The 10,415-nt window shown below is 41.2% G+C and overlaps 1 protein-coding gene across 10 annotated transcripts in view; it reads left to right on the top strand.

The window, feature by feature from the left end:
* The window catches only part of ADAMTSL1 (ADAMTS like 1), a 639,880-nt gene that overhangs the window by 499,595 nt on the left and 129,870 nt on the right, over nt 1–10,415 (top strand). For all 10 annotated transcript variants that reach the window (XR_002104654.1, XM_019554877.1, XM_019554882.1 and 7 more), the window contains one exon: nt 8,080–8,381. Coding sequence is in view for 9 of the 10 variants with exons in the window: in XM_019554877.1 (XP_019410422.1) it covers nt 8,080–8,381 (302 nt within the window). In the remaining variant the exon portion in view is untranslated. The remainder of the gene's footprint in view (nt 1–8,079; nt 8,382–10,415) is intronic.

Genomic DNA, 10,415 nt, shown 5'->3' with positions numbered 1-10,415 from the left:
TCAGGAGGCGTTACTTCACTGTCAGGGCAGCTAGGATCTGGAACCAACTTCCAAGAGAAGTGGTGCAGGCCCCTACCCTGGGGGTTTTTAAGAGGAAGCTAGATGAACACCTTGCTGGGGTCATTTGACCCCGGTACTCTTTCCTGCCATGGCAGGACTAGGTGATCTACTCAGGTCCCTTCCGACCCTAGAAACTATGAAACTATAAAATGGTTTCTGCGTCTTGATATTTTACCTAGTATTTGTGGCAGTCATGACTAAGTCTAGAAATTGGCCAAAATTTTTAAATATAAGTTCCTTGTTTTACTTTTTACCAAATATATATTAGATGAACAAGATGGCAATAATGATACAGACAAATATTGTCAACAAGAGCTGGCTGTCATTCATTCTGTTCATCAGTTTCAGGAAATGAAGGTCAAATTAGAAATTTTAAGGAATATTTTTTCTCATATCGGGTCCCAATTGCTTGCAGTGAAGATCCTTATGGTCAGTAGTAGAAAATATCATAAACATGATAATCTAAAATGAAATAATCATCTTTGTTTATACCATAACTTGTTATGAACAAGAGGGCTTCTGTGAATTGTCACCGGAGATGGGAGATGTATATTAATAGAATAATTTTATCCACCTCTGGGGAGAAAAGCAGCAACTGTTTAACAGTGAACACCAACACGACAGAATGATTTTGCATAAAAGGAAGAGAAATAATCTTATTCAACTGCAGCTGCAAGTCAAATTTAGGGAGACATTGTAATTACCCAGATTGGAATTTTGACTGTGAACATGGCTTGATGCCCTTCATTTTGCAAATGGAGCTTTGGGGTCTTTAATGTCAACAAGTTGGCTTATAGGATACACCCAGAGGGTGGTGATGGACAGGTCATTTTCAACCTGGAAATATGTGGGCAGTGGTGTTCCCCAAGGTTTGGTCCAGGGGATCATTGCAACCCACAGTGCTTCATGCAAAGTGCTGTGAGTTACAATGCGGAGCTTCTTTTCTGTCTGCACTCCTTGGTAGTTGTGGGGGGGATGGCAAATCTTAGACCAGCCTTAATAAAACCAGTCTGTGTATTCAAAACTTCTGTTCTTTTATGGGTATAGAGTGGTTTCTGATCACATATACTGGTAAAAGTGTAATGTCTGTACCTGGACTAAATTACATTTACAACTATTGTATTATTTCATCATGTTCAGCAATTCATAATGTAAATACTGGAACTGCCTTCAAGAAATGATGCATTTACTCAGCTTCCTCCACCCATTTTTTTAACAGTCTGAATTAAAACTTTAGAAGCACGGTCTTGCACTTCCATAATCACTGTCTTCAAACACAGATTGGGAACTGGTAGAGTTGAAAACAAAACAAAACAAAAACCACGTAGGTTTGCCATTTTATGCTCCGTACTTACTTGGAGCAGCTTAACAGGACTATCAAGGACAGTAGAGCTTGTAGAGATTTCCCCTAAACTAAAAACTGAAAATTGTGATTGGCTGTCAAACATAGCTGTGAGATCTTTAACGGTAAAAGACTAAGTGAAAGTACCAAGCGAACAAGAATGAAAACTTCAGACAATCCTTAGTTTTGAAGTTTTTCTTTCAGTCTATATATCTTACCAATTTTGACTGACACAAAACTTGTGCTTTTTTAGTTTATGAATGATGGATATTTTTCTTGAAGATAGAAGATTTGCCAAGGGAACAGGAAATTATTAGATTGTTACAGGTACTACTGTGCAGTAAATGGTGTTTTGCCAATAGCGCATGCAACAATAATGGTAACAAATAATAATTACAATACTATTAACTGCAAATTATTTTTAGTAGTACTTAATCTGAATCATGGGCCAGAACCCCAATATGTTAGGCCAGTGGGAGCCAACATTTTCGGCAGGACTGCAACAAATGAGGTCCTCTCCTGCTAAGTGCTTTCTGCTCCCTGTTCTGTGTTCCTGCCAAATGTGCTCTGCTTTCTGCTTCATGAGCTGTCTGTCACTCCGATGTCTGTCTCCTCCCCAATCTGCTGCATGTCACACAAAGAGGCTGTTCATACCATTGTGGCACTTGTGCTACAAGTTGGCCACCTTTGTGCTAGGCACTATTCAAACACAGAACACAAAGATGATCTTTGTTTGAAAGAATTTAATTCTGACTGTGCCAATGAAGTGATACAAAATGATTCTTGGCCATGTTATTTAAGTAACATCAACAAGCAAAATGTATACTGTCTTGACACGAGTGTGTTGCTGTCACATCAAAGGTTATTTCAAGCATGCCTATGTTGCCTCATTACTATAGCAGTGAGCACTGCCATAAGGCAGGCTTCTTCCTGAAGTGGAAGTGCTTTACTTGTATGCTACTTCCCAAAGTGGAAATACGGGGCTTTTATACACATACCTTTTCATGCTGTGATGCACCGGAGATCTGACACGTCCATATGTGAGCTGATGCACACTGCGCTGCGTCATGTGCAATTGTATAAGTGGCAAAATGTGCATCAGTGTGCAGAAAATGGCGGTGGTGTGTCTTTGAACTAAAACACCTTTGATGTGTTTTAGTTCAAAAGTGCTCTGCTGCTATTTTCTCAGGGCTGATGTGCATTTTGCCATTTATACAAATGCATGTGCCACAGTGCTGGGCACTTTTAAAAGTGCAAGCATGTGTACAAAAGCCCAATGCAATTGCCTGAATACAGACCTGGCAGCTGTGGTACTTCTCTGTTGACTAGGGGCAGTGTGCCTTAGTGTGGCAGTTCCTGGCATACATGTCCTTTCTTCCTATCTCTGCATAAGCAAAGTGACTTTGTTTCATCCCCAAAGCAAATGTGGACAATTTGATGGAATTAATGACTTACCTTCCCAAGTGAATTTATGGTGAGATGAAGTCTTATTTTTAAGGGGACCCACTCACTCGATACATCAAGGAATCACTACTAAGAGGAGTGAAAACTGGAGGAAAGGCATTCTGTCATGAATGGTCTTAGTGTTTGTTGTTACTGAACTGTTGGCTCATGGTCAGTATAATCGAACCCAGCTGTGGGCAAGTCTGAAGGATGTCACTGTCTGCCACCCCCAAGTGGGCATCTCTGTAGGCAGTAGCATAGGCAAGTCAATAAAACAGGGAGTGCAGGGATGAAAGGGGGAAAGCATGCCAAAGAAAAATATGTTAAAAAAGACATGGTTCTTGTAAACAAAGTGCTATACTCATTCTCTTTAGCTGCAGGCACACGTCCGATGGGCCAAACAGCCTTTTTCTATTACATGATTTTCTTAGATTCCCTTGCAAAATGACTAATCCTGTATTTAAGAGAGAAAGTGTATTTTCCAATATTGTTTCTTAGTTGTTGTTTGGCATAGTTTACAGGACTCACTTCAGCTGAAAAGATTTTTGATGCATTGTTTACCACAAGTTTCACAAAAACAGGCAAGTTTCACAAAAACATAATCCATATATCAGGCAACACCATATATCAGGCATGCCAGTAGGTAGTGCAGACCCAGAGTGGTGACACTGACATTGACTTCAGTGCTTTGAGCCTACACCAATGGAAAGGAGAACAGATGTGGCTTGACACTTCTACAACTTAATATACTTTCATGAAAACATATTTTAGGGGAATATGGGAATTTAAAAAATAGAGACATACACATTTGTGTCCATGAATCCCAGGTATGTCTGGCTCTGGCAGTGGTACAGAAGTAGCAGCTAGAGGTTTGTTGCTACTGGGAGAGGTCCTCTCCCCCAGCAGCATCAAACCATTTACCATGAGCTGCCACCACTTCTCTGCCCGTCCTGCTGCTGGAGCCTAGGGGGGAAAAAGGACAGGGACAGGGGATGGAGGGGTGAGACAGCCCTCTCCCCTACCAGAAAGAATCACTTGTCCACCTGTCATTATACTACTGCAGCTGGGTGCATAATCACTATTTGTGCATACAAATTTTTGCACACACAAAAATGTGCCTGCAAAATTATGGACACAATAATCTTTTTGCTGAATGGTCTGCATTAAGTTCAATGCTAACATTCTCAGTTTTGTACTCAAAACATAAGACAACCCTCACTCTCTCCCCTATGCTTAGAGTTTTGTAAACTTCTTTTAGCTTAGCTAGAATGATCTAAGCCCTTTTTAAATTATAGAAGGGTATATATTTCAAAATTTAGCATTTGTATTTCAAAATGTGGCTTCTCAGCTAAAGATCATCTCCTTTATAAAAACAAAATAATGGACCTTATTATTTTAAACAGATATTAGTGGTGGCAGTGCCTATACTTTGTTTTGGCATGAAGTGATCACTTTAATTTATCCTCAAAACTCCCTAGAACATGGCTGAGTGGTAAAGCATACTTGGCTTTATGAAAGGAGCTGTGGGGAAACTGGAGAAGTGGGAGGCTGAAAGATGGAGGCTGATCCAAGGCTCTGTGAAGTTAGTGGGAATGGGATGAGACCTGCTGTCTTTATGAAGATCTATAGGGTGTTCCATATCTCTCCAAATACACAGCTCTGTCAACTGTGGATTTGTGTATTCAATGATGTGTTATGGAAAAGCCAAAAACATTACTAATAACATTTATCATCTAAAGCAGTAAGAGAAATCCTCTTGTTTTTTCCCTCACTAACACTCATCTGGCTGCTCCTTGATGTTTCTTTTGTTTCTGTCTATAACTGCTCCTTATTTTTTCTAAATCATCTTTGGGCTAATTTGAGGTTCACCTAACATTCTGGGTGCTCAGTACTTCTGAATAATTAGGACCTTAAGAAAGATTCCCCCAAATTGAGAGAGCTCAAATCAATGGCTAGAACTACTCAGGTGAGTTGTTCAGGATCTCATAAATGGTCTAAGAAGGTTGTTCTTAAATATAAGACCATCTTTCCCCCTCAACAGGTGTCTCCATTCTCTTGGAATTAGTACATAACTAATACTATGGTTTTCTCACAGAGAACACCCTGCAGCTGGAGGTACTATTGTTCAGAGCAGATATAAAATGAAAGTCATGACCACTTCATAGATTCATAGATTTAATAGATTTTTAGGGTCAGAAGGGACCTCAGTAGATCATCGAGTCTGACCCCCTGCCCTGGGCAGGAAAGAGTGCTGGGGTCAGATGACCCCAGCTAGGTGCTTGTCTAGTCTTCTCTTAAAGATCTGCAAGGTAGGGGAGAGCACCACCTCCCTTGGAAGCCCATTCCTAGCAATGCCACTCCCCCAGCTCCCCAGCCCAGACACTGTTCAGAATGGAAGTGGGGGAAAGGAGCAGAGGGAAATCATTCTTGGGCTTCCTCAGCTGGTGCTGGAGGGTGGGATGGGTGGATTAGAGCTTCCCCATCCCCACCTTGCATCTACCCATCCCACCCTCCAGGACTGACTGAAAAAAACCCAGACCAGACTCCCTTCTTTCTCTTTCCCTTCTCCTGTTCTGAAAACAGTAACAGGCTGGGAGTTCTGCAGACACAAGTTACGGAATGTGCTCAGATTTTTGTGGAATTGGGCCCTTTTCAAGCAGTTTGCAGCCATGTACTTCTGTTTGGTCATGTCTGTAGACTGCTTTCTGGGGCCAGATCAGGAGAAAATTGCCACTTCTCTGTGTGCCTAGAAGGCAAATGTGTGTTGTTTGCTACTGATCTAAAGTATGCCACTTACAGAAAACCACGTAATTTAGATTGATTCTGCCTCGGGCTTTTTGAATGTCTGTACCTAGCCTTATATAGTAAGTATTGTTTCCAAAGAAATCTAAGTTGCTTGCTTGCCTGCTTGCTGGCTTGCTTGTTCTTCTTCCTATTAGTCTGTAGACAAACACAACTTTTAACCACTTTAAAACAGAAGGGGGAATAACTACTAAGGAACACACATCAGCTTTTACCATGCAGGTTTTGTGTCTCCTTGCTCCTATAATGATACAAGTTAGCTAAATCTCTAACTTTAAACATTAATGCCACAGGGCTAAAGTTTCAAATGTTTTGGTACGCCTATATTGATGCATATTTAACTGTTACATCATAATAGCTTACATCATTATCATAGAACATCAGTAAAATTCTTAAGTCTTTTATACACTCTTGAAGTCACAGTCGTTAAAAGGAATCCATTCTGGACTAGACATGGGTGTCTGCTCAACAGTTCACAGAACTGTAGTGGAGGTGAAAATTATAAATACAATATCCCGTTGTAGGGGTGATGCATAGGGGGTGTACATGTAGACATGAGCATGGCGGTGCACCCCCTACAAAAAGATGCCACCGACACTGTCGGTGGCACCTGCAGGTGGTCACTGCTCACCACCTTGCCACTGACACCGGTGGTGGCATCTGCGGGCAGTCCATGATCCCCGCTGGTCAATGCTGATGCTGTCAGCAACAGCTGTAGGTAGTCACCATCCCTTGGTCAGCGCTTACCACCCCCACCCCTCCATGGTCAACAGTGCCGGCAGTATCTGCAGGAGCTCCCCTGCTTACTACCACCACGCTTCCTGCCGCCACCACTGCCATGCTCCTGTTGCTGCCATGTCCCCCCAGCCACCGGGGGCATGTGTCATTCATGTCCCATTATAATTACAGCAGCATCACTGAGAACTGTGTATTTCCTAAGAGTGAATCTCAGTCTACTAATGGCCTCACATGTGCTTTGCTGCTTTTTAGGCACCACAAAATGGACTACATGCATGTAATTTGGTTCTCCGTGCTACATATTTGCAGTACAGAGTCAAATTTTGATACCAGGAAATCCCGGTATCAAAAAAAGGTGTGGGACAAAAAAGTGAGGCAGCACACATGGCATAGGCATTCACTACTGCCCAAAACCAGATCCTGGCTGCCCAGAGCCATGCTCCAGTTGCTGGCCAGGCTCCACATGCCCGGATCATTGCTGCTACAAACCCAGGAGGCCCCAAGAATTCCAGGTAAGGCTGCTGGGGAAGTATATTCACCAGGCCCTGAAAATGTGAATGTGACAGACAAGTATACATGCATGATGGAATATTAATGCTGAAAAATGCCTAGGAAGTGATATCCCTCTGATGTTGAAATTTAGCCATGCAGAAGTCCTGTTATAAACTCTCTGCAACACCTGGATTTTCAGATAGCACACATCCACATATTTAAGGGACCCAGAAAAACTATGTGCTAAAATCTATTTTATTACAAATGGTGTAATGGGGCTCTATATTGTTCTATCTCTGTGGTTTTACATTTGCTTTGCTTAATGTACAGTTGAAAACATGTCCCACCCCTACCCACTACTGTTAGACCTTGCAAATAAGTCAGCCTGGAATCTGATAGTTAAGATGGATTCTTTATTACTGTGTGTTATTGTCATCCCTAAGGGTAAGAAATGCTGCAAGCCAAAAATTACCTTCAGATGCATCTGTGTTGTACAACTGTCTTCAAAATTTGCTTTGTATATATCTGTTCAATTCCACCAATTGATTGAACCTCCACAGTAAATGAATCTACTTTGGATGTGCTTTGAGAGTGCCGAAGAGGGGCTAATTTATTAGAAGAGCCAAGTACATATAGGTTAGCTATTTAATAGCTAAGGAGGGATATTGTCTGCATACATTTGAATGACAAATGTGAAAATTTAGGTTCCATCTCACGATTCCTACTTCTTCTCCTTTGTACCAATTTCAATAATCCTTCCCTATCCTTCACAAGTAAAATAATCTTCATGCCAGTGAGGTCATTTAGATTGTTGAGGACAATCAATGGAAGCTCTTTTGCTTGAGATTATTCATATAAGACTGAACCAATTCTAGTCAACGTGCTATAGGGAATGATTCTACTCTGACAGAAGTATGAACTGGAGAATGCATTTTTCTCTTCCATAAATCACAGGAAGAAAGAGATGATGAGGGAGACTTCAGGATTATACTGATTTCTGCCCCAAGAACCATGGAAGTGCCACCAGGACATGATGGCTTTTATGAGAGATTTACAAAAATGGTGCAATGAGATAAAGCACTTGTTTCTAAGACAAAGCAAAAGTTTTGCCTGCAGCCATTGAGAAGGGATGCTATGAATTTTATTTGCCAAATTTTTATTTGCCAAACAATCTGTTTACTTTGCTCTTTCTCTTACCGTAGGTTTATTCCTGAGGCCTGGTCTGCCTGTAGTGTCACATGTGGAGTGGGCAGCCAGGTACGGCTAGTGAAGTGTCAGGTCCTCCTGTCTTTCTCTCAGTCTGTTGCTGACCTGCCCATTGATGAATGTGAAGGTCCCAAACCTGCATCACAACGAGTCTGTTACAGTGGTCCCTGCAGTGGGGAGGCTGCTGAATATAACCCTGAGGAAACAGACATTGTCTATGGCAGCTTGCAGGACTTTGATGAGCTGTATGACTGGGAGTATGCAGGCTTTACAGAGTGCTCAGAGTCATGTGGAGGAGGTGAGAGTGATACGTTTCTTTCCTTATTTAATTTGCTTTCCTGTTTTCAAGCATGGAGCCACATGTTTTGCAATGGGTACTATCAGAAAGGCTGCTTCAGTGGGAAGCTATTGAAAATAAAACCCACTTCTGTTTCTGTAGTCAGCCAAATAGTTCTGCCATTGCAGCTGCATTTTCTTGTCAGTCTGCTGATGGCTCAGCTGGTTTCTGTAGCTTGTGCTACCAGGTGACATGAGTTTGGAGCAAAAAAGCATATGGCAAAAATAACCAACCAAGTGATTGTCTAAAGGTAGCAGACTTGGCACTTATTGGGCACATCTACATGAGACGTTTACAGCAAAGCTGACTAATTAGCTCTGCTGTAAACATCAGCATCTACATGTGCTATTAGGCATGCACAACAGCAAGTGGTCCTATTATGCTGGAGTAAACTAATAAACTCCACCATAAGATAGTACTAGTACTGCCCAACACAGGTACTGTTGTACAGCAGAGTTATTTACTCTACTACAACACATGTAGACACTGGCTGGGGCTGGCTGGGGCATGAGGGTGCTCCCATACAGGGCTGCTTGCTGGTTAGCCCTGCACTGTAGCACCCTCATGCCCCAGCCAGCCCCTCTGCAGCACATTGAGCTAAGTCAGAGCAGCTGCAGGCTGGCCCCTAGGGCCCCCTACCAGTCAGAGCTGCTCCAACTCAGCTCGATGTGCAATGGTCCTGGACACACATGCATCACTGCACCCAGGAGCAATAAACTCTAGGGCAAACTTTGCTGGATTTTATTGCATTGAATTAATTTCATGTGTAGATGTACTCACAGTGTCTTAAAGCTGATCAAGGTAAAAGGTTACACAAGCTATGCAAATTATTTAATGTACATCGTGTTGTATCCATTTGGATTTTCTCCATCATTTTGGCCAATCAGTTTTGAAAAATGTGCCTATTCTAATTTGTAAACACCTAGACTTTCCCAGCTGCTACTTCTTAAATTGGCAATTTTAAGCCTGTTTACAATGGAATGAGTGTAAATAATATAGCCAAAGAATCAATTTGCTATATGAAATTAGAATGATACTGCAGAATTGGAAAGAGGTCAGTAGTGTATGGCCGTTTAATTTTTGGCTCAAAGTTGATTTTTGGGCCATCAGATGCACTATGAAAGCTGTCCATCGGATAGGAAATGATGTAAAGTATATAACAAAATGTTTGTATCTTGCTATTTCCCATCAATTGTTTGCAGCTAAATTACAGTTATTAAACATTTCCTATTCTAAATATAGGGAAAACCTAATAATAATTATTGCTGACTTTTAATGGCAACCACTGGACTTTCAGTAATATTTGTAATCCTTGAACCTTGAATATCTTGCGTGATTTCCATTTGAAACTGTTTCAATACATATAGTACATAAATGTGCACATTTCAAACATAACATGCATAAATTGACATGACATAAACATTTTGCTTTATCAATGTAATCTCTTTGTGTTGTCAACAAAAATGATTACCTGGGAGATTTAAAAATATATATATCATTGCATCTGAAATCAACCAAAAAGTTTCAGATCAAGAAACAGATTATAAACCAGTTTTTCTAGCTAAAGTTGTAAAGCAGGTCAAGCTAATTTTATTGTTTTTGTACTCTCAGGGAATGAAATTGGATAGACAGAAGAAACCTTTCACCTTACAGAGGTGCAACCAGAAGGAACTAGTTAGTAATTTACTCTGCAGATAGTGGCTGCATTTCCCAGAGCTGTCATCAAATATCATGTAATAATTATTCTTTTCTGGGAGATATAAACATAGAAAATGGTATATTGAAAGTGAATTTAAACTGGTTATATTCATGCCCCATCCTCACACCCTCTTGCATTTTAATATTCCATTAAGGAAATGGAACTAATAGGAATTTTAAGGGGAAACAGTTTCAAACTGGATAGCTTCATTCATAGATTTCATAGACATCAGGGCTGAAAGGGACCTCGGGAGATCATCCAGTCCAGCCCCCTGCCCAAAGGGCAGGAAGTCAGCT

The sequence above is a fragment of the Crocodylus porosus genome, unplaced genomic scaffold (assembly GCF_001723895.1).
Source record: "Crocodylus porosus isolate Cpor-Errol unplaced genomic scaffold, CroPor_comp1, whole genome shotgun sequence".
NCBI classification, from domain to species: Eukaryota; Metazoa; Chordata; order Crocodylia; family Crocodylidae; genus Crocodylus; species Crocodylus porosus.
Note: the sequence above shows the minus strand (reverse complement) of the source record. Positions and strands in the feature narration are given on the sequence as shown.